Source organism: Aethalodelphis obliquidens, unplaced genomic scaffold, assembly GCF_003676395.1.
Source record: "Aethalodelphis obliquidens isolate GAN/ISIS:26980383/991018 unplaced genomic scaffold, ASM367639v1 scaffold33, whole genome shotgun sequence".
NCBI lineage: Eukaryota > Metazoa > Chordata > Mammalia > Artiodactyla > Delphinidae > Aethalodelphis > Aethalodelphis obliquidens.
In genome coordinates this window covers 21,323,924-21,348,631 of record NW_020837977.1, presented here as the reverse complement: position 1 = coordinate 21,348,631, position 24,708 = coordinate 21,323,924, and the positions used below count along the sequence as shown (strand labels likewise).

Below are 24,708 nucleotides of genomic sequence, written 5' to 3'. Positions count from 1 at the left end.
GGGTACTATGTACACAACCTGTGGGGGCGCTCCTCCTAAACAGAGTGCATTATTAAGTCACATTCAGCCCATATATACTTACTTGTGATGGAAAATACTAATATGCAGATGATTAATAGATCAATACCCTTTATTTTCTGTTCTGCTTTATGTAGTGTTCTCCATGTTTTTATAAGTGTGATCTTCTGTTTTAGAGGAAGCTGCAACTCTGTAGTTGAAATGTGTTTAGTATATTATATACAGAAGAAAAGCATTTGCCATGAAAAAGCTTTGAACTGTGTATTCAAAACATTAATAATGAAGAGTGTTATTCGCAATGGAAAGACTTTCCTTCCTGCCCCAGATGGAATGGTTGGTCAGCTCTATGCTGTCATGACCTGGTGGAGCAATACCTAACACATCCTTTCGGTTTATGAAAGGTTGGTTTTTTCCATGATATGTTTTATTCAACTGTATAAATTTTGGGGGGTCCTTCATGATAGTCAGTGACATGCAGACGCTTGTTAATCACACTGTTTAAACTCTAAGCACAGTGTCCGTGGAGTTCACATTTCTGGAACCTGTGGGCTCCACCCTCAGTCTGTCCTGGCAGGTCCTTGGCAGTGACCCCTGATAACACCAGCGCTGAGTCATGGCCAAGCCAGTGCCATGGGGTCACCAGGGAGCCAGGACCCTGGGGATTAAGCCTCCACTGCTGGCCTCCCTGGCCACCTGCTGGCAGGAGGGAGAGAGCACAGCCAAGCGCAGTGTAGATCTGCATGGAGGCCGAGGTCGCTTCCCGCCTCTTTGTAGCTAAGGGCTCACAGCTGTTTGCTGTCCTTGCGGGAAGTGACACCGTGCTGTGTACGGAGGAACTTGGGTGGGGCATCAAGGTTACCTGGAGTGACTAGGACGGGAGGCCTAGGCAGAGCCCTTGGAGGAAGGGCCTGAATGAAGAGGCGGAGCCTGCCTGAAAAGCTTCCTGTGCCCCAGGAAGCAGAAAGGGAGCTGGCCTGGCGTGGCGGGGCTCTGCGGCCCCAGGGTCCTGACGGCAGAGCCGCCCTGAGGAGGCAGGCGGCTTCCGGTTCGGGCATGGGGTGGGTGGGCCTCGTCTGTGCTTAGAGAAGAGCGCTTTGGCTGCCCCGGGTCACAGGGCATGTGGCAGAGCAGGAACCCGAGGAGGTACAAGGCCATTTCAGGAATCCAGACAGGGGAGGCTGTGGTCTGGGCAAGTGTGCTGGTGAGGAAGTGGTGAAAAGTAGAGGGATCCAGGATCTGTTTCAAAGGTGCCGACGGCTGGATGTGCGATGATGGACGGGAGGGGAGTCGGGGATGACGGCGGGGCTGCTGGTTTGACGGCAGCTCGGTTACTGGGGTGGGTGACCCGGCAGGTGCTGGGTGGAAGTGGAGAGTCCCAGTGTGTCATTGGGATCAAGGTGCCCGTGAAACACTGGGCTGGAGAAAAACAGCTGGATGTGAGCACGCAGTGGGGGAGAGGTGAGGACATGAGAGCCAGGCCCTGTGCCCAGGAGGGAGCTATCTTCTTTATTCTTCACAAAAACACCATATGATAGGTAACATCTAGCTGTTAGAAGCAGATATTAATAAGCCACTTTCTAAAGGTAAAGGGGTTTTCGGGGACTTCCCTGGCAGTCCAGCAGTTAAGGCTCTGCGCTTCCACTGCAGGGGGCGCTGGTTCTATCCCTGGTTGGGGAACTAAGATCCTGCCTGATAAGCAGTGCAGCAAAAAAAAAAAATTATAGGGGTTTTCTCCTTTAATGTAACAGACCAATGAAACAGTAGAGAAAATCCCAAATATATGTGGGAATTTCATAAATAATATACATATCTCAAAGCAATGGGGAGAGGTGAACCATACAGTAAATGGTGTAAGGACAATAGATAAGTCATCTGGGGAAAAAAATTTCTTTCAGCCCCCACTAGAATAAATTACAAATGGAGCAAAGATTTTAAACATAAAAATTAAAACTGTAATAGTTCAAAAGAAATCGCAGGAAAATTATCTTCAAGTGGAAGTTTTCTAACTGTGACTTAACATCCAAAGGTCCCAAAAGAAAATAGTAATAAATCCTATTAAATCTGCATGGTAAAGTCAAAAGTTAAAGGGCAAACTGGGAACATGCTTTTGTAATCTGTAATACAGAGCGTCAGTCTCTCTGATAAACAAAGTGTGCACAGAAATTAATAGAGAAAAATCCTCCAACCCAAGAAGCAAAAGGATATGAACACACAGTTCACGGAAAACAAGAAGCAGATGAAAATATATTGTGTCTCATGATTAAAGAAATGCAGATTAACACTTTTATCAAATTCGCAGAAATCCAAAATTTTAGTGACATCTGTTTGGTGAGGCTGAGGGGAAATGTGCCTTTGCTCTAAATGGTGGAGGGAGAATAAGTTGTCACTACTCAGGGTAGAGAGGCCGTGGGGAGTGCGTGCATGTGAGTGTACGTGGTGTGCATGAGCAAAAGCATGGATTTTAAGCATGTTATGTCTTTAACCCAGCACTTCCTCTTCTTGGAATATATCCTACAGGTACACCTGCACGCGTATGGAGTACAAGGTTATTCTTTGCCCTGTTGTTTATGATAGCAAATGTGGAAATAGCCTAAGTGGTCAGCACTAGAGGGTTAAAATTAAATCACATACAGTGGGATACTTACTGCATAGCTGTCTATGCTGCTATAAAAAAAAGAATGAGGAAGCACTGTGATCTGATACACAAACATCTATGACATTGGTTAAATACAAAAAGTAAGGAGCAGGGCGGTGTTTAAAACGTGCTGTATTCCTTGGAGATATATATGGGGGGGGGCAGGGGGAGAGAGAGAGAAACTCTGAAAGGACATGTAAAAAACAACAGTTCATTATCTATGAACTAGGGGGATGGAGGACCAGAATGTGGGGGGAAACGGTCTCACACCTCTGTGTACTTTTAAATTTTTAATTACATATTAGGAAAATAATAGGACTTTTTATACACAGTTATTGCTCTTGGAATTTCTAAACATTACAGCTGTTTTGGAAAGCAGTACATAACATATAGCAATGAAGATATATTCTTTAACCCAATAATTCTTAGAAATTTAATCCATGAGAAACACAAAAAAATCACAGATGCACACACTATTCTTCATAGTAGCAATGCCTGTAAGAATGGAAAAATAGAAGCAACGTCAGTATTCAGTATGAGGAGGATTATTTAATTATGACATATTCCATGGTATAATATCAAGCCACTGCATAACATAACGAAGAAGCCCATGTGGAAACACTCATTCAACAAGTATTTTCGTGCCTCCTCTGTCACATGCCGTTCTGGGTGTTAGGGACACAGCAATACGTAAGGCCAAAAAAGAGGAAGTGTATGCACCAATGGAACTTACATTAGATTGGGGAAGACTGGCAGCAATATAAGAAGGTAATAGTGGTTCTGACTTCAAGTAAACCTGGACGAGGGGATGGTGAAGATGGAGCGGTTGCTACTTTTACATAAGAATTGAGGAGAGCCTCGCTGAGAAGATAATATTTGAGTGAAAATCCCAAAGGAGGTGAGAGAACAAGCCATGAGGTGTTTGGGGAGAGTGTCCCAGGCAGGGGGGCGCGCATGCAAGGCTGTGAGGCAGATGAGGCTGTGTGTTTGCCAGACGGGGGAGGCCAGTGCACGAAGGTCTGGGCGGGCGGATCCCGCGAGGGTCTGGTCACGAGAAGGTCTGGAGAGCTACAGCAGGGCCTTTGATTCTTTTGTTTTGTTTTTTTAATATATATATAAGGTGTTTTTGTTTATTTATTTATTTTAATATTTATTTTGGCTGTGCTGGGTCTTCGTTGTGGCACACGGGATCTTCATAGCGGCATGTTTAGTTGCGGTGTGCAGACTCTTAGCTATGGCATGCATGTGGAATCTAGTCCCCCAGGGATTGAGCCCGGGGCCTCCCTGCATTGGGAGTATGGAGTCTTACCCCCTGGACCACCAATGAATGAATTGAAAATTTGACAAGGAATAGGATATTTACATGGTTTGAAAGTATCTCCCACACAATGTTTTTTTAATTTCAAAAGGAAAAAGTAACTTACAGTTGAGAAGCCTGACAGGCATTGCCTCAATTAAGTAATAAAACTGAACATCGTCACTATTGGGACCTACTGAAATAGCATGCCAACTGCTTAGAAGAATACAGCACCACTTCTGTGTTATCCTTACCAGTAATACATGAGCTGGATCTCATTATGAGAAAATATCAGAGAAACCCAAAGTGAGAGTTTGTGTACCACAAAATTACTGGCCTGTGTCCTTGGAGAATGTCAAGGTCATGAAAGTCAAGGAAGCCAAGGAGCCTTCTGGATCGCAGAGGATTAGAGGGGATGGCAGCTAAATGCAGCACGCAGTTCTGAGTTGTCTTCTGCTGCAAAGGGTGCGATGGACACAAACGTGTGAAGCACAGACGGGCCTGAGAGCTAGGAGGAGGGTAGACAGTGTTCATTTCCTCCCCTTTGTGGTCGTGTAGCGGTTGTTTATGTAGGAGAATTACATACGTAAATAACCTGTTTATTTATTACATACACAAATAACCTACATAAATAGGTTATTTATGTAGGAGAAAGTCCTTGTTTGTAGGATTGACCCTCACTTGAGAGTGAGTTGGGGGATAAGTGAGAGAAACAAGACCACAGTCTGCCCAGGGCTGCTGAATTGATTTGGTACATTTTGAGTAAAAACTTTCTTGGCTAAGATCCCTCCTTCCCTTCATTTATCTTGTTCTAATTTAGAACTTCACTAAGACACTGATGATTCAGGGGGAAAAAATGCTTTGTACTGTATTTAGACTTTTAGTAAATTTGAGATTGTGAGGCCTGTACTTTCTCGAAGACGACAGGAAAGTGGGCTGCAGAGCAGCAGCTGGGAGGAGACCACGCTGCGCTTCCAGGGTGCTTGTCTGCTGGTCCACACGCGAGAGCTGGTGCATGGAGGCGGCATAGACGCAGGAGGGATGCTCATCAGGGTGGGGCTGGGCGGTGGGTGTCCTGGCGCCCCGCCAGGTGGGACACTGAGGCTGGGAGGAGAGCCAGGTGTGGCTCACAGTCCTGCCACGAGGTGGATTCATACCTGAGCACCTTCCTTCCCTCTGGTATAAAGTTGTCTTCTGAAAGTGATCCCTCGTCTGCTTTCTTGAGTACAGTAAACTGAATGTGGTTTAGTCTTTGAAATTGAAATGATGTCACTATCAAATATCCTAAAACAATTTTCTGTTGCTCAGTCATGGATGTTGTGTTCTTAGGATTGAGAACTTACAAAATCAACATTGATCTTTGAAAAACAAGAAAGCCTTTCATGGATGCCTTTTGCCGAGGTAGTTTGTGTTTTATTTGGTAAGGTCAGAGCAGGTAGAACATGTACCTCTGCTTCACAAACACAGATGATTTACAAGCTGCTGCATTAGACGGGACTGGTTTCTAGGCCAGTTAGTCAGCTTCTAGTGTGAAACCCTGACTCAGAAGCCCATCATCTAAGAATGAGTATGCTGCTCCTGCTGCGTCATGAGGCCCGATGCAGGTTGATGGACTCTCAGCTGGCTCCCTCACTTGAACCACAGAACCCTGAGGATATTCCAGACTCTTCTCTTTCCTCCCAAGTCTGCACGCAACTAGTGTCACCTAGATGCACAGGAGGGTCGGATCTGTTGCATACAGTGCGGTCTTAGAGTGTCAGGGCTTCGCCCCCCACAGAGAACCCAGGTTAAGAAAGGCTGTGATGACTCTTGGTTGGTCAACATGCCATATGGCGATCCAGGGAAAGCCGTAAGATATGTGACTTACCTCGGCACTCCCAAAGCATGTGCCCCACCTGGGCGCCTTCTTCCTTACTGTGCACTCAGTCACAGACCCTAGGCTGTTCAGGTTCAGTGGTGGATGGCCGTGGAAAAGTGGGAATACCAAATGACCCTCGTTTGAGAGTGATTAGGGGATAAATGAGAGAAAATGAGACCACAGTCTCCCCAGGGCTGTTCAGTTGATTTGGCACATTTTGAGTAAAAACTTTCTTAGCCAAGATCCCTTTTTCCCTTCGTATATCTTGTTCTAATTTAGAACTTGACCAGGACACTAAAACTCCTATCCTTTGTAGCAGTGTAAAGATCTCACCTTGTAAATTACCTGTATAAAGCATCTTAATACTGATTGTTGTCCATAAGAGTAGGAGCTACTTCTTATACCTTTTGTTCCTACAAAGCCTGAATAAATGCCTGTCAATTAATTCAACTTAGTGCACCAAGCACATATTGATCATCTATAATGCACAGCTAAGGGCTGCGATGGGTACATAGGGAATAAAAAGTATGATCCCATCCTCGAGAAACTTCCAGTCAAAAAGGAGAGAGAAGAGATCTACTCAAGTTTTTATAAGATAGAGTAGAATGTGATAGAAACTAAAATAAAGGCAAAAAATAAACCATTTTGCATACAAAGAAAAAGGAAGAATTGTTTACATTATGGAATGAGAAAAATCGTGAAAGAAATGGAATTTGAGTTTGACTTTGAAAAATGAGCGTCCTTAGACAAGTGGGGTGGTAGGGAACATCAGATTCGTTTAGAGGAAGGAATGGGAACCAGGTCTCAGGTGGGGCTGAGGCTGCAGGAGCTTGGTCTTGGACTCACACATGCATGCATCCGGAGACACGCAGGAATCACTGGGGTGCCCTGGAAGGCCCGTGACTAGTTGAGTGACATGACCAACTCTGTCCCTTAAGAAAGATTACTTTAGCAGCAACCTGCAGGAGTGGCCAGAGGGAAGAATGAGGTTAAAAGATGAGTTGGGAAACACCTGCCTAATCCATGTAATAAGCAGAACAAGACAGCAAAACAGGAATGAGAAGGATGGATGATGTTAAGAAGATAAATATGGAGCAGATGGATTGGCTGCAGCAACTGGATGTGGAAAAACGGAAATAAAGATCACTGTCAAGTTTTGGAAGAGAGTGACCAGGAGAATGGTGGGGCCCAGTTACACAAAGAGGGAACGCGCAGGAAGAGCCACAGGTTTGGGCCAGAAGATACAGAGCTTTAGGAGTCCTCTGCAGGATGATGGTAAAGTAATAGAACTAGATTAGAGGCAATTCTGGCCAGTTATGCTTGCTCAGTATTCATTGGACCTAAATAAATATAGCAGCAACTTTAGTCTGTATATCCTGGGAAGAATAGATGCATTTACACAACTCTTTGCTAATGATAGACCAAAACTCTGATTAAATCCTCTCGTTTGGTGAGTTCAGACTCTTTCTTTCTTTTTAAGACCTACACTCATATACTTCATTATTTTTTTAGATATCACTGGCATGATGTATATGTTCTTTTAAAATTTATAATACCTTATATTTGTGGTCAGCAGATTTTTGACAAGGGAGACAGACATTTCAACTGTAAAAGAATAGTAATTCCAACAGAAAGCACTGAGACAACTGGATATTCCCATTCAAAAGAGTTAAGTTGACCCCTGCCTCACACCATACACAAGAATTAATTCAAAATAGACCCTAGGCCTAAACCTAAGAACTAAAACTATGAAACTCAAAAGAAAACATAGGGATATCTTCATAAACATACATATTAGGTAATTGTTTCTTACCTATGGCACCAAAAGCATATATAACAAAAGAAAAAACCATAAATGGGGCTTCATCAAAACAAAAACTTCCATGCTTCAAAGGACATTGTCAAGAAAGTAATAGACGAGCCAGAGAACAGGAGAAACTTTTTTTTTTTTTTGGTGTTACGCGGGCCTCTCACTGCTGTGACCTCTCTGGTTGCGGAGCACAGGCTCCGGACGCGCAGGCTCAGCGGCCATGGCTCACGGGCCCAGCCGCTCCACGGCATGTGGGATCTTCCCAGACCCGGGCTCGAACCCGTGTCCCCTGCATCGGCAGGCGGACTCTCAACCACTGCACCACCAGGGAAGCCCAGGAGAAACTTTTTGCAAATCACATATCTGATAGGGGACTTGTATCCAGAGTATATAAAAACTAATACAACTCAATATAAAAAGATAACCCAAATTAAAAAAATAGAGGATTTGAATGGACACTTCTCCAAAGAAGATGGCCACGAATCACTTGGTAATCAACTTCATTAGCCATCTGAAAAATGCAAATCAAAACCACAGCGGCTACCACTTCACAGCACTAGGATGGCTGTAATAAAAAAGACAGACAATAATAAGTGTCGACAAGGATTTGGAGAAATTGGAGCCCCTCATACTGGCTGGTAAAATGGTACAGACACTTTGGAAAACAGCCTGGCAGTTCCTCAAAAAGCTAAACATAGCATTACCACATGATCCAGCAGTTCTACTCCTAGGTATAAACCCAAGAAAATTGAAAACATATATCTACATAACTTCTGCACTGACATTCATAGCAGTATTATTTATAAATGCAAAAAAGTGGAAACAACCCAAATGTTCATCACCTGATGGATGGATAAACAAAATGTGACATATCCATACAGTGGAATATTATTCAGCAACAAGCAGGAGTGCAGTGCTGGCACCTGCTACACCTTGGATGCAACTTGAAAATGTTATGCTGAGTAAAAGAAGCTAGTCTCAAAAGGCCACAACTTTCATGATTCCACTTATGTGACATATTCAGAACAGGCAAATCCGTAGAGACAGAAAGTAGATGGGTGTGTTGCCAGGTACGTGGGGGAGAGGAGAACAGGGAGGCTGCATAACAGGTTGGGGTTTCCTTTTAGGGAAATATTCTGGGACTAGATAGTGCTGGTGGTGGCAGAACACGTGCGTGTACTTAACGCCACCAAATTATACACTTGAAAATGGTGAAACTGGAAATTTTATGTGTATTTTGCCGCAGTATTTTTATTTGGATGAGTTTTATGGTATGTAAGTTAGGTCTCAAGCTGTTATAAAAATAAAAGGCATAGTAGCTTGATTATTACCAGGGAGCTATGCTGAGGGAAAAAATTCAAACCCAGAGATCATATACTAGATGATTCCATTTTTATAACATTTCAAAAGTGGCCACATTTAGAAATGGAAGACAGATTAGTGGCTTCTAGATGCTGGGGATGGAGGGTAGGGAGACAGAGGGAGGTGCGTGATAAAAGGCAGCCTGAGGGGTCCTTGTGGCGGTGGATACAGGATCCTCCACAGGTGATAAAACTTCACAGCACCACACACACACATACAGGCACCAGTGGGGTGGGTGAGACCTGAACCAGGTGGTGCTTGCAGCTGTGAGGTGTCTGGTGTGATGTCTTACTGTGCCAGTCAGGGCACAGTGTGCCACTGGGGGAAAGGGGCAGAGTGTGTGAGGGTCTCACACCTGCACGTGAATCTGCACTTCCCTCCGTCGAAATTTCAATTAACAAAAATGTGTAAGAGTAGCTATGTATCTTTGAAAACTTGTTCTGGAGGCAAACTTGTATGAATGTATAAAACGTCCTCTTCTGACCTGTCTCGGCCCAGTCAAGTCTTATCTCCAGGAGTGGTAAAACCACAGTCCGAGTGCAGGACGCCAGTTATGTCCACATTATTTGTGTCCTCCTCAAAAGACCACGCTTGCAGCAGGGTTTGTTGTTTGGTTAATTTCAGCAATGCAGTATTTTCCAAAAATAAAGAGGAAGTGTAAGTGTGGAAAAGGCCTTTCTCAGGCTTCTTGCCATCCTTTAGTTAAGTGAGTTTTAGCAAAGAACGACTGTTAACTCCTTCTTGTTCACTGGTATTAGAAAGTTTCCGTGTCACACTTTTATTTTAGCAAAGAGGAAATATGATTTTTTTAATGAATAAAAACCCCATTTCTGTGCAGTAGAGATCATCCTGCTAACATCTCATGTTAGAAAGATAAACAGCAGGATTAGCTGTTTACTTTAGGAGCGTGGTCTGCTTGTTTTTCAGGAGGACACAGTGTCCTGCTGTATCTGGTTTCCCGTCTGCGCGCGGCTTGGAGCTGGGAAAGGCCCTGCCCCCTCCGCGCACCCTGCTCTTCGCCCTCTCCTCCCCTTCGGGGTCAGGTCCAAGCTCCCCTCCCAGTCTCTCTTCCCCTTTCTCTCTCTCCTGCTTCTTTTTCTCACTTCATCCTCGAATTTCTTCTGTTTCTTCCTTAGATTAGGGCTTAGTAAGGGCTTATAACATGGAGAGAAAGATCCTTGTTGATCTTCAGAGGCTGCTTCGGTTGACACTGACCTAGAATAAAACAGCCAGGCCTGACTCTGATTCCGGGAATTCTTGGTGGACTGCTCAGAACTGCTTCCATGACTCGTGTAAACATCCCACATGTCACTTCGTCTGCTTTTCTCTCGGAACGCAAGCGTTCACAGACACACACGCACACATACCCATGTTCGCTGCTTCTTTCTTGCTTTTCTTAATTTATGTATCTATGATATTGAGCCAATGAATGAAAGGAGGGAAAGTAAATATTTTTGAAAAGTTGGGGAGGGGCATTTAAAGCTTCAAAGAGGGATTATCGTCTCACTAAAACCCCCTCTGTGAATCAACAGTTTTGTTTTCCTTATTTCCTGTGCTTTGTTCTGGTACTTTCACAGCCTAACAATACATGCATTTTTAGAATTTTTAAAATGTTCTTTAATTAGCATGATGAGGCGTTCAGCTGGTAAGAGAAGGAAGGAAGCATTCTTAAAGATAAACATTAACTGCACGATGGACTTTCTACTTCCATCGTGATGTGGCCGGATGGAACCGTGCACCTCTTATCTGTATTGTTTTATGCTGCTGGGCATGTGCTGCGGAGTGTGGCTTCACTTGGCATCAGTTTTAGTCAGTTCTTCCAGCCTCACCCTCGTGGCTCAGAAATGCACAGAGTCGGGGCGCTGCAGCCGAGGGCTCTGGGGCCACGCGAGGTGTTGGTGATTCTCCATCGCTTTACCCAGAGAGGAGCTTTACTTACCGTGACCCTGGGGAGCTGGGTGGTGAGGACGGCACCACGAGGCGGATCACAAGCTGGTGTCAGGAGTGACGACGTCACGTCTGTGGCGGTGGGCCCTCTGCTGCTTCGAGCACGTTCCTCTGAGCCCCTTCACGCAGGAGATCAGCCCTTTTACAGAGGTGCACACGCCTCCTACGGGCTCAGGAGAGCTGACAAGTGATGTGACGGGAAAAAACCACCTTCTTGTCGATTAAGTGTGTTTGTAACGAGGTGGATTTGCCTGGTGGGTGAAGGAAAGCACGACGCTGAGCGCAGATTAGGTGCAGGCTCTTCGCTAGGTGCCGAGCAGATAAAGTTGCCTGGATTTAAGGGTTCCAGAGCCGAAGCTCCCAGCAGCTGGCCACGTCCCCCAGCCGCAGAGCTGAGGCAGCCCCTCCCAGGCCGCTGCCGCCCAGCACCATGTGCTGAAAACCATGAACGTGGGTGAGGGGTTTTATTTGGTGACGGTCAGTGTTTTAGGCGTGGGTGGAACACTGATCTGAAATAAGTGGTGTTCGCCTGCCAGACTGTTAGTGCGAGAGGTTTGAGCGGCGAACTCTATCTCAGGGAGCGAAGTAGTTCTGAGGCTCTTACTCTTAACCACGGACATCCCCCTTCCTCCCTGGAGACGTTCTCTCTGTGCTGGTCTAGCGTTTACCTACGCTGACCACTTCTGAAGACAGCAGTGTCCCTGTCAGGCGAGGCATGGGACTCCCGGCACCAGGGCTCAGTATGTGTGGAAAGTCACCTGCAGCCAGAGCCCGAGGTTGGCCATCGCCAGCAGCCCGGGCTGTGGAGTTGCTGGGGATCCTTGGCATCCTGGCCGGAGGGCGAACGGACGCACCCAGCCTGCTTCCCCGAGCCGAGACCCCATCTTGTGAGCGCCGACCCCTGACGTGATCTTAAAATGTCGGGTCTCCTCGTCTCCATGTGGCTAGGCCGCAGCTCATCCAGTATTTCAGGGATACTTAGGGGCAGTGCTCGTGTCGGCTGCGTGTCCTGCTGGGCTCGGCCACTCTGCTACCTCAGGGCGGGGCCCGAGCGCCTCCCGTGTGGAACTGGAACCGTCTCACCTGGCGCAGACGAGGTAACTGACGTGGCGTCCAGAGCCGGCCCCCCGTGTCCACGGGGACGGGCAGCCAGGAGCTGGCTGGTGCTGGGGCAGGGCCAGGCCCAGCCCTCCGTGCCCTGCGGCGAGCCCTGTCCTCCCCCGGGCCCGTGTCGGTCAGCTCTGTCCGTGACCTCCCGGCTCAAGTCACTTGGCTGGTCTGGATTCCCTGGCTCCTCCGCTCTGAAATGAGACCCACGTCTGGGCTGCCCACACCCGGGGCTGCGCTTCATTCTCCACTCCACTCACCTCTTCAGAAATCTTAGGCCAGTGTAGACTCTTCCGGTCCCTTGTCCATCCCCCAAGACTGTGTGCTTCAGTCTCTGCCCTGAGATGTTGCCCTCACGCAGGCCCACCTGCTGACCGAGGCCAACGGGACGCACTCGCGTGACGGCTGGGGGGCGGGTGGGGCCACGTGATGACCGGACAGGCTGGTGCCTGACGATGAGTGTCAGCCACCCAGTACTGCCAGAGCCGCAGGCTTCTTAGGAAAACAGGAAACGAATTTTATATAAAATCCCTTAATTTTTAATATTTGCTGCTAATTTTTTAAAAAAATTTAACACTTTATAAACTAAAGAAAACACATGAGCCAGTGGAGCTCAGCCTGTGAGTAGCACTTTGCAGGCCCCCTGTTTCCATCGATTAGGGCAGCGAACTCACACGCGGACCGCCGAGGCTCTCTGAAAGTGCTCGGTTCAAGCCAGCCTCCTGCCTGTGCCAGCGGTTGTATCTCTGAAACGGAGCATTTGGTCTAACGCCTGTTAGTGTCCCCCATGACTCGCCCGTGGCGGGAGGCGGGGGTGCTGGCTGGACCGGGCCAGCGATTCACCACGTGGGCCCAGGCAGCCCCCCCCCCGCCCACAAACAGGGAGCCCCCGGCACGGGCCTTTGCGCACAGCACTCCACAGCAGAGGCGCCCCTCCAGGGAGATGCCCTTGCCTCCTCCCCGTTCCCCATCCCGCCCCTTTACAAGTGCCTCGAGTTTTTAATTTTTCATAAACATAACTTTGATTTTAAATCAGGAGCAATGCATGGAAATACCCACGTAGTACATAGTCTTTCCCCTTATTACCACTTTCCCCCTGTCTTCTTTTTCTTTCTTTTGTATTATTTTCCAGCCTTCTTTCAACTTCTCAAACATGGAAAAGCTCGTTGCCATCCCAGGTTCTGTGTGTGCTGTGCTCTCTGCTCTAAGTGTGCTTCTTTCAACCCTGTGCAGGGTGGGCTTCTCTTTCTTCAGGACACAGGTTAAAGATCACCTCTTGTAAGGAGCCTTCCCTAACCACCTGGCCAGGCCATTCCACCCCAGTGCTTTCTCACAGGCTCTCTGTTATTTCCGTCCTGTAATCCCACAGCCTGTGATTGTATGTTTACCTGTGCCAGGCCTGTTCCTAGGGAGGTTCAGAGGGCACCTGCACAGGCCTGGGCCCGCAGCAGTCCTGCTGTGTTTAGCACATAAATAGACACCCCTAAGGCCAGGGCACTGTTTGGGGTACATTGACAACCCCGTATGTGCCACTGTTACTCAAAATCTTGTGACACTGATTTTGAGGCTCTGCAGCCCTCTAGACCTCGCGACATCAAGCGCTTCTGTGTCTGACCCGGTAACTTTGTATTTGGCTCAGTTCTTGTGTTCAAGCAAATCAAGATGTCTTTTAAGAAAGAAAGAACAGCTCACACGTAAGTCTACAAACTCGGAGGGTTTCCAGATGCTCTCAGAACCTGGAAATAGCGGCTACAGAGCCATTGTATTTTCTTACACGGCGCATGCTAACTATCCAGAGGATCTCCGCTTACACAGTGGATTCTCCCCTTCGCGGAGTTTCAACTGGAGAAAGCTGTAAAAAACAGTCATGTGAAGCCTCTGGAAATTGTCCTAAGGGCATACAGCAAATGGGGAAACATTCCTTCAATGGGACCAAGAAAATCTGATAAATCTCACTAAGAACAGTGAGTCTGTGGCCCTTGAGCCCTGACCGCCCCCCCAACCACTGCTACTCTGAGGCTTTACTCCAGGGAGTGCAGTCAAGAAGACAACCCCCTCCCCTCAACTCCCAGTCCAGGGCACATTTCACTCTAGGAGGGCTGCCCACTAGCATCCCTTATCCTCAGGCCCCTGTTGCAGAAGCTCAACCCCAGGTGTGGTGGGCCAAGAATACTGGCCCAGTTGTCCTACCCCAGCCCGCCACAGGGTAGATGCACCACGCAGAGAGGCTAGCGTAGAAGACCAGCGCCACCCCCCCCCCGCACCCACTCTAGAGCAGAGGTGTCAGTCCAGGCAAAGGGGGCACTGCCCAGAGGGAGACAGGTTATGGCGAAGAAGAAGAGCTCTGTAGGGCTGCATGAGATGGCGGGAGAATTCCATGCCCATGAGTGTTGTTGAAAACAATGAGGATCTTGGTGGAGAGAGGTTCAGAGAGTGCTTGTAATTTCCTGACTCTTTATCAACAAGCAAAGGACAGAGCAATGAAAAGTTAGCAGAGAGAATCAGGGAAAAGAGACCACCAAGAGCCCTCCTGGAATCACAGTCAGACTTGAGAGACAGGAAGGGTGTGCTCTCAGGAGCACTGACGGCCCGCATGGGAAGGTTGGGGTACGAGCCTCACTTCCCTGAAGGCCTCAGGACCACCTCCAACCACACTAGATGAACAGTTGGCTGCTTTGAACCAGGGGCAGCTCTGGGAAGCCAGACTTTAAAATCGCACACAGGTCTGGCCGTCTGACCTGCCCAAGGCCACATCTTCACAGGTGTGATTAGGGAGGGGAAATATGAGCTCTGGCCAAAGGAGAGGGATGAGGACAAAAACCTGCACTCCTTGAACTATGAGATCAGCCTCCAAGACACACATGTCCAGTGGTAAAGATTAAAAGTCTGACTGGCTAAGGATGCTCAAGCACAGCCTCTCACTAATAAGTGGCTTCGCTGACCTAGGGGCAGCCTCTGGGTAGCCATGTGAAAAGATGAAAACAAGAAGACAATCTGAGCAGGACCATCAGAGACTGCAGCCTGCAGGGAAGAGCTGTGCAGACAGTCACTGAGCAAGTGAGTAAACTACATCATCAACCCTTGGCGGAGAGGAGTCAAGGATCCAGAGTTGCCGCAATTTACTATCCAGCACGCCCAGTTGTCAACCAAAAATTGCAAGGTTTGCAGAGAAACAGGGAAGCATGACCCATACATGAGGGAAAAAGCAGATGATAGAAGCCGCTTCTGAAGGGCCCAGTTGTTGGACTTAGCAGACAGAGATTTTAAAACAGCCATTATAAATACGTTCAAAGAGCAGAGGGAACCATGTCTCCAGACTACAGTGTGTAGATGACAGAGTCTAATCAAAAGGAGGATATCAGTAAAAAGACACAAACTGGAAAGAACCAAATGGAAACTCTGGAGTTGGAAAGTATAATAACTGATACGAAAAATTCACTAGATAGGCTCAACAGTAGATTTGAGCTGGAAGAAGAAAGAATCCACGGACTTGGATCTAGAATAATGGAGCTAGTGCAGCCCGAAGGAGAGACAAAATGAAAAGTGCTCACTTTGACAGCACTTACACCAAAATTGGAACATACAGAGAGTAGCATAGCCCCTGTGCACATGACATGCAGATTTGGGAAGCATTGCACATTTGTAAGCCCTTTGTCAAACTTAAAACTCTTCCCCAAGAAAAGAGGATTGTAATTTCAATACGATGTTAAAACTTAATCTCAAATTGATGACTGCAGAGTATTTTAGCAATTAAAAAAAATGCTTGTGAAGACTTTTTAATAACTTAGTCTTTATGAAGAATTAAAACATACCATGATTATCTCTGCACTATTATGGAAATCTCACAAATGACAAATAAATATTCTAAGGGGAGAAAAGAATGAAGAACCTCAGAAATGTGGAACACCATTAAGTGCACCAATACACATGTAATGGGAGCGCCAGAAGGGCAGGGGAGTGGGGGAGGGAACAGAAAAGATATTTGGAGTAATAATGGCTGAAGATGGGTCAAATTGGACTGGAAAACTTTACACATCCAAGAAACTCTATGAACTTGTAGTAGGATAAACCTAAAAAGACCCGTACCCAAATGCGTCATAGTCAAAATGTTGAAAGCCAAAGATAAAGTCTTGAAAGCAGCAAGTGAAAAGTGACTCCTCGTGTAACAAGGGACTTCTCGTTAGAAACAGTGGAAGACTAGAAGGCAGTGGGACAATATTCAGAATTCTGGAAGAAACAAATAACTTACATCCCACTTTCTTTTTGACCTTTAAATCCTGAGGTTAAGTCAGTAGGATTGAACATTAATTTTTCTACTTTAGGCAACTCAGCTCCTCATTTTTGTAAAATCCAAAGGCCACCATTGTTCATCTTCATTTTGAAGTATTCTAGCTTTTCACTTGTTTGATCCAGACCTAATTATAAGCCACAGAACCCTACTCTTTGTGTAAAATTTTCTTTTTCCAGTCAACCATGAGAAATGAGTTTGTACTATATAAATGTCTTATAGCTACAACATATTAAATAATGTCACACATATGGAAATGTTAAGACTAATATATTTAAGATAGATAGGACATTCTTCTGGGTACCACCTGCTACATATTGCTCCTGAACAGACTAAAACCATATGGGCATCAGGCGAGCAGTCAGGGATATTTCCTGGTGTTCTTGGGTATAAAATATCGTATTGCAAGAAGAATTGAACATAGTAATAATTGTATGTGATTTCAATGTATTTTTTTCTCCATAGATCTGATGAAGTAAATTTTAGAAAAGTTATTGCTAGCAACATTTTGGTGATAATTTTCAAGGAATACCTATTAATATCTTTGAATATTAGTGTTTGATAAAACATAATTTGAAATGTTTTAAATGGAAGTAGATTTCTACGGTGGATCTACAGTGGATTTCTAGTGAAGGAGAAGGAAATTCTGGTCTCTGTACTGAATCAAAAACTGTCTCCTAAAAGAGCAAATGTGGATCCTTTTTTGTAGAGTCTGCCTTCTCGTGCAAGATGCCCTTGGACTCTTCAGTGAGGTGCACTCGGAGGGCGCCGTCCTGAAGGACAGGGAGTTGGAGGGCAAGTCCTGCAGGCTGGCGGGAATGAAGGTTCTGCAAAAGGTCACCAGAGGAAGGTGAGGACACCACAGTAGCATCCAGTTTGCTACAGTAACATCTGTAATTTCATTTTTAAAGACAATAAACTAGGATCCTAGAGTCTGCCTCTAAGACAAGGCCACGAGTTGGGTGGAGCCCATAAAGTACTTATGGAAGAAAAATTATCATTGACAACAAAAATAATTATGCAGGTTTAGTGATTCACAATTTTATTAAAATTAGGATTAAAAATGTCATATATATGTATTTTAATTCTAAAGTTTTTTCTTTATTTTTCCTTATCTGTACTAATAAGGCAGCTTTGCATGAGTCAGTTATGTAAGTGAAAATATAACTGAGTGAAAAGGCATTTTATAAGTGTTAAGCAAAACTCTTAATTTGTCACGTTTTTTGCTTTCCATAGCAAGAAAGCTTGTTTTCTGTCACGTTTCGTGGCTCCTCGCGCTAGATGTTTTGGGTGGCGGTGGTACGTAGATCTGGCCCCAGCGTGGGTTGTTCCATTCCAGTGAGCATCTTAATCTATGAATTAGGGAGCAGAAGAAACCTTTTCGGTGGAACGATCCAGTCATATAGAGAATTAGTGTAAACGGTGAATTTGGGTTTCTCTCATCATAGCCTCTTTCCTCAAGCAGTGTGTAATTTTAGCTGTCTTAATGCTACTGTCTTACTTAGAGCAACGTCTGAGCTTGTAACAGTGCGGGTGGGAGGAGCCGTTGGGAGGCGCCTTGGGAGGCGCCTGTTGGGAGGAGCCCTTGGGAGGCTCTGTTGGGAGGCGCCGTTGGGCTGGGCGTATGCGCTGCTCCTAGTCCAGTGGTCTGCATACCGGCCCTTCCGGCCGTGCTCCGTCCAAACTGACTGGCAGCCCGCTTTCCCCGGCCCCGCCCTGTGCCGCATGTGTCTCTCACGTGCCGCTGAGTGGCGGCTCCACCCAGGACCCTGTTTTCCTGAAGGACAGGCCCCTGTGAGCCCTGCATTGATTCATGTACACTCGGCTCGTAACAAATGCTTCGTTTTGCTTACAGGGAGGCTGTGTTACAGTGTAACTGCCTTATGGATTAGGGAGGGAGCTGCCCAGATATTTGGAAAGCTTAAGTGGGTCACATGAACCTTATCGTTTCGAAGGCTGAACCCCATGTAGTCCTCAGTTTCAGAATCACAGGCATCTGGAAAGACCGTGTGTAGTGGTGGTAAGTGAGGTGCTGCTGTGGCATTGGCCTGACGGCGTTAACCCCACCGGGGCCGTGTAGACCTCCCTGACATACATTCGGCACCAGCCTCGCACCTGAGCACGCCGGGGTACTGGGGCTCCCCATCTCGGGCGCCTCAGTGGAGCCCCTCCAGCTGGCAGGTGTCCTGGTGTCCTGCAGGCCAGAGGAGTCCACTCCTGGGGACGTACTTCCTGCTGGCGACTGGGGGACCCAACTCCAGGGAAATACTCCTGGGGACTGACAGAGCCAGGAGGGGTCCAGGGGCTTTGCTCTAAAAAGTACATGCTTTGCTACCATGATGCTATACAGCCATATGTGTACCTAATGTTTAATCTGGTTTTTGTGGGTTACACTGGAAGCCTTGCTACTATCTACAACATTGCCATAGGAAATGTTTTTTCCACGGGAAATGCACTGACTATTCTGAATAATTCATTTACAAACTTTTGGAACCCATCCATTTTTAAGTTGGACTAAAATTTGACTAAGTATTGGATACTTTTTTAGGTTGGAGTTAATTTCTTTATCCTATGTGTTTAACTTTATTTTAGCATGCAACTATCCAAATAAATATTAAGATTGTCTTTTTGTTCTTTTGGAAGCTGTATTTCTTCAAAACAAATTATTAAATAGTTTTGGAATGCTGAATGTTATAATTGCCTATTAGTGACATCATCCACTGTCAGTCATCCATCCACGGCCCAGTAAACACAAATTGTCTCTTTTCTTCCCCCCCAATTATTGTGTTTCATAGCAACTCTCATAAACCTTAACAAAATATATTTCTGATAAACCTTAATGAAATACACTTAGTTCCCAGAATTCAAGCTAAAATGATTAATTATAATTATATAATTCCAATATCTAATATAGAAAATTATTTTTTGCCATTTGGAAGATAGTTTTACGTTTGGGCTGATCGTGGAGCCTTTGAAATCTTAACTCCCCGGTCTCATCTGGTCCACAGTCACAGTGACGGAAGTCACTGCTCCCTGTGGCGCTTTGGGTGGACTGGCGGCCTTGGGGCTGGGCCTGTGCAGGGCGTCCCACCCTGTTCACCTGCCGCCTTGGGAAGAGTTGCAGGAAAACAGCTGTCATGTCTGTCGCATTTCTCTGACCGCTTTTTGGAGTTGTGTGTCCATACTGACTCGTTAGGGTGAGAAGAGTCAGAAAAATACCCTGGATGTAAAGGAAAAGACCATTTTAAAACAACACTGCTGAGGCATGTGCCTCTCCCTGGCTCTCTGCGTCCCTGGAGGACTCCAGGCTGTTTGTCCAGGGGCTGAGGCGTGTCCCCTGACCTTTGTCCTCCCAGGTGGCCTCTGCAACAGTTTAGAGGTCAGACAGGCTGAAAACTCACTTTACTTTTGTGTCTTAGTTCTGTGTATGAGCTTTATCTTTTTATTGCTGATTATTATGTGCTCTTTTTTTTTATGTGATAGGGTAATACTGAGGGAAAAAAGATTTTCTGCAACATCTTAATCCTATAAGTATGGAAAATATAGTTAGCACATTTTTGGCGGGGGAGAGGAACCTCTTTCAATTCAAAGTCCTGCTAATACTTATGTTCCTACTTGTTAAAACAAAAGCCACTAATCTGTCTAAAATACATTATTAATGTATAAGTGACTATTTTATTTAGGTCTCTTTAAGAGTAATGTACTGGAGAAGACTGTTGCAGAGCATTTAGTCGGCACTCACCGTATACAGAGGGGTCTATCTGAGTGCTGAGAATGACAGGGAAGCAACTAACAAGATCTTTGACCATGAATTGCCTCCTTTTGAACTGGAGACTAGACCTGCCCAGGGATCCTGGGCGGTTGTTGCTTTAAGTGATGGGGCCTTAAATGGCTGGTCTTTTCCTCAAATTGGTAAGATGTTATCTGTGAAGACACAAAAGTAGGATTAGGAGAAAGTATAATTCAGTCATCTGTTCGTTAAATATTTAGGACCTCTTTGTGCTATGCCCCTGGCTGGTTGCTGCTGTGCTAGAGTTTTGGGATTTATCTGAAACCACAATATACTGAAATAAAAAGTCAGCTAGACAAAGCCTTAAATCCTATTATTAGGGATTCTGCATTGATCCAAGAGAAAATTAGGGCCCCTAGGAGTTTTTGAGAGAAGAAGAGGTAATAAAAATGAAAATAGAGTTAAGATTATTCTACTCTTGTACTTTTAATAGATTTGAAATAGAAGGAGGGATTGGGCAGGGGTGCAGATTTGGAAACTTCTGCAGCAGTTGAGGGCAGGAGAAGGAAGAACGCATCACCACTGATTTTTAACTTCCAGTAGCTTCGGGGGCCAGGGGGGTGGGTGGCGCTCTCCTGGGAGCTGTGGTGATGCCAGGAGTGTAAAATAGCCCCTTTCTCCCAGAGCTCATGGACCAGCAGGAGAGCCAGGAGGAGGTCTCGAAAGACACCAACCGGCGAGTGCCAGTTACAGAGCAGCCACTTTGCCCGGCTCAGAGGGCGGGTTCAGATTTGGGAACCCTGGAGAGAACGGGAGGGGCCTGGGGCTGAGGACAGGAGGGCGGGAGGACACGCCCCCTGATCTAGCCGTCCACTCACCCCCTGGAGCGGGTCCATCTGGTCAGCTTTGAGGATAGAGTGAGGGGTTGGGCACGTCGAGGGGGGTGTATTTCAGAGAATGGTCCGATTAATAGTTACTGTTTAAATGCCAGCTTTTGTTTTAAAGGTAACAGATTAAGTACTGATAAACTTTAAGTTAGAAGCCAGGCTTAGTTAGCATGATCACAAACTAACCCCATGGTCAGGAAACAGAAGGCCGTCGAAGCCCCCATGCTGCTCCCCAGCCCGGTGCCCTTAGGGCTGTTGGTCTGGCCCGGGGTTGGGGGGGGGCGGGGGGGGGACAGAGCACTCTCCCGTCTCCGGGTGGCGCCTTTGTCTCTTGCAGCCGCTGCTTTGGGTCCAGTGCTCAGGGCTGTGTGGGATTCTCAGGACCTGTGTCCCACCAGAGGGGTATATTGTCATGTAAACTTGAGTGACATTTTAGCAATAATACACAAGCGTTAACAGTGGTCTGAGGAGCCCTGGGATGGCTCCCCCAGCTGGCCTGTGCTGTGTCCCAGCTGCTCAGCTCTGAGTCCCAGCGGTTTCTTGACATGCAGACCTGGTCTTGCCCCTCTGCATGGTGTAGACCATTGTGGATTAGGACGCCTCGTGGCCAGTGTCTGAGGCTGGCCTTCCCATCATAACGCTCTGTTTCTCGCTCACCATTGTGTTTCCTGTATGTGGCTCAATTCCTGGCACTCGAGAGGCTCATAATAAGTATTTGTGGAATGCACATTCGTTGTCTGCTTGGGTTCATCTTAGATTCTCCTCAACGAGATTTGAATGTGTACACTTGTACTTTCTGAGCAGTAATTATTGGTGCTCAATTTTAGTGGGAAGAATAGAGACTAAGTTGGTCCCAAGACCAGTGTCCAGTGCAGGGTGAGGACCACGCCTTTTGTGCACCTTGGACTCAAGACCCTGGGTCCTCCTCACTAATAAGTCTAGTGGGTAACGCCTGAGGTTGTTGTGAAAGCACTTTATCCAGGATGGGATCCCATCTTATGGAGGAGGGCCTGGATCAGGTGAGGGTGACTGGTCAGAGGTCAGGCTCCACTGTGACTTTGGGCACCAGGGCGTTGGTCTCCTGGGAGACCCTGTGTGACCCACGTACATGGAGGTGCAGCAGAGGGAGTTTTTAGGGATCGTCCAGCACAAGTCGATGCGTGTGGGTTAGGGTCGTTGTGGAGGGATCATCTCAGTTGCTCCTTTAACAGGAAATAAGCAGTGGTGAGAGCTCTCCTGGGGAAAGAAACTTCAGTGGCAATTTCCTTCCTTTGATTTCCCCTCTTCAGAAAGGCTGCCTCTTAAAGAGACAGAATTCCCTTGGGGTTTGAGGTCCAGAATCTTTTTGCTCATTGCTGTGGTTGGAAATCCTCTTTTAAGGGGACATACTTGAGAATTCTTTCATCATTTTGAAAAATAAAATTGTTGCCGGTAGGTTCACCACCCAAGTTAATGGCAGGAGAGTAAAATGTCACCGAAAGAGAATGTACTAAATCCTGAAACCAGTGATGCTCGAAGAACTGCCCGAAAAGAACGAAGCACTGACCCGTGTGAAACATGGTGCTGAGTGAAAGAAGCCCACACAAAAGGCCACACATTGTAGGATCCCGTTTATATGAAACGAACAGAACAGACAAGCCCATGGTGACAGGACGCAGGTTGGTGGTGGCCAGGAGGAGGGGAGCAGGGAGTGACCGCTGACGGGCACAGGGTCTGATGGGGTGATGGCGACATTCTGGGGCTAGACAGCACTCTGCATGTGCTAAATGCCGCTGAACTGTGCACTTCAAAATGGTTAATTTTATGTTGAGTGAATTTCACCTCAGTCCTTAAAGGGCGCGGGGATGAACTGACTGCCTAAAAAGTGTTTACACCGAGTTATAAAAACAACTACAAATGTTTCATAAGTCCAGTTGGAGAAGAACTGTTTCTAAATGAAACATCTGGGCATAATTTCACATATCTCAAAAAGACCCAACTAGGGAATAGGGGCTCAGAAAGCAAATGCCGATTATTTAACCTTAACCATAAGGGTTATTTTGGGGAAATTAGGATATATGTTTAGTAAAATGGGCACCCCTCTAAATCAGTCATTACCTTTATTGTTCAATGAACAATCCTTAAGAAAACTATTGTATATCTATCTACCTAATCAGTGATAGAGACATTGACAAAGGGGAAAACCAGCAGATTACAAAAGGCCTGACACACCCACCAGGTTGATCACAGGAAGAGGAGGGAAGAGAACCGCAGACCTCCTGAAAGAGACCTTTGAGCTGTGTAGGCCAAGCGTTAACTGTTGTCAAGATTACTGATCTAATAGTGTTTCAAAAACTATCCAGTAAAAATAAATTCACCCTTCCCTCAGTTAGGTAAAGAAGTTCTGCTCTGACTGGTCCTTGCATGTCTCTCTCCATCAGTCATTCGTTAACACAGCACCTGGGTGTGGACGCAGGGATGAACTCACAGTTCAGTCTGACTTTCCAGTGGGGAAGCACTGACAGTCTAAGAAGATTTTTGCTGGAGTGGGTGGGGCTTCGCCGAGAAGACCTTCAGGGTGTGACTTGTAGGTTCATCTGGTTGCTAGGCAGACACCCATGGAAGAGCACGTTCCCACCCATAAGTTCATTCCTGTTATCTTTTGACCAAAAATAGACTGTCATGCTGGAGCCAAGTGTTATCTAGCCTGGTGTCCTCATGTCCTCCGTAGCAGTTAATAGAGCATTCAGTAAATACCTGACTAAGAAATGAGGTCTGAACCAAAGCAAACTGTGCCAGTAGTTCTTGGCCACATAAGAATTCTTTCAGTAGCAATCTCAGAAGTGGCTCAGGGCTACCCCCTTGCTCCACCACCTTCCCCCAGTGACTGGGGGACAGAGTAGAACCCAGTTCACTTGGCGTGATTTGGCTGTGTCGGTCTGGCTGACGCGAGGGGACTTGCTGTTCAGAAGCAAACCCAAAGCTTCTGGAGGGAGCGTCGCTGGTCACTGAACGGAGGCATCAGAGGGGAAGTTGGGGGCCTTGGAACCACTGCCCCTGAGTCGCATCTTGACCCTCAGTGGTCAGCAGGACGAGTAGCTCTGCCTCCCCCCGGGGTTGGGTGGTTTGATGAGCTCACACGCGGAAGCGGCCCTGCACACCCTAAAACATGCAGAAGTAGTGGTTCTTCCCTCCCTCCTCCTCCTCTGTTTCTCTTTTCTAATTAACTGAAAAGTAAAACTCTGGCCAACATTGATGTAAGTCTTTCTTGTCTTGTTTTTACAAATAAAACAGGAAGAGAAAGATGAGTAACTTAGAAGAACTATAACTAGAAGTTGGGAGTGTTCCATTTTTTTCCAGGAAAGAAAATAAATCCAGTTGGAAATTGCTGGCCTTGTCAATTATCTGATAATAATGGGAGAGAATGGGTAATGAAGCCAGTGGAGTTAAAAAGTACAGAGAGATTTAGTTAAAACAGGGATCAAAGAAACCAGAAGGAAGATCTGCTGATACAAGAACATAAAAGCAACTGCCCCCTGTCCCTCCAGGTTAGTAATTTATCTGGTGAATTCACCTGGCAGCACAGTAAGCCTGGAATTCAGCAAATGGGCAGGAATTTTTTTTTTTTTTTTTGCTTTTTCATTCATTCCTTCTCTTACAAATCTCAATACTCCCCCTCTCCCTGCACTATTCTCACAAAAATCATAATTACCTACCAGTAGGGGACCAGTAGTTTTAAAACTTTTGAACTTAAAAAAAATAGAATCCAAAGAGGAAGCTCGTGTTAATA

At 46.3% G+C, this 24,708-nt stretch overlaps 1 protein-coding gene and 1 pseudogene across 10 annotated transcripts in view; both read left to right on the top strand.

Annotated features, from left to right (window-relative positions):
- The window catches only part of SPIDR (scaffold protein involved in DNA repair), a 351,974-nt gene that overhangs the window by 292,132 nt on the left and 35,134 nt on the right, over positions 1 to 24,708 (top strand). For all 10 annotated transcript variants that reach the window (XM_027128161.1, XM_027128157.1, XM_027128158.1 and 7 more), the window contains exon 11: positions 17,032 to 17,172. In XM_027128161.1, coding sequence (XP_026983962.1) covers positions 17,032 to 17,172 — 141 coding nt within the window. The remainder of the gene's footprint in view (positions 1 to 17,031; positions 17,173 to 24,708) is intronic.
- On the top strand, positions 15,578 to 15,678 carry LOC113631582 (uncharacterized; annotated as a pseudogene).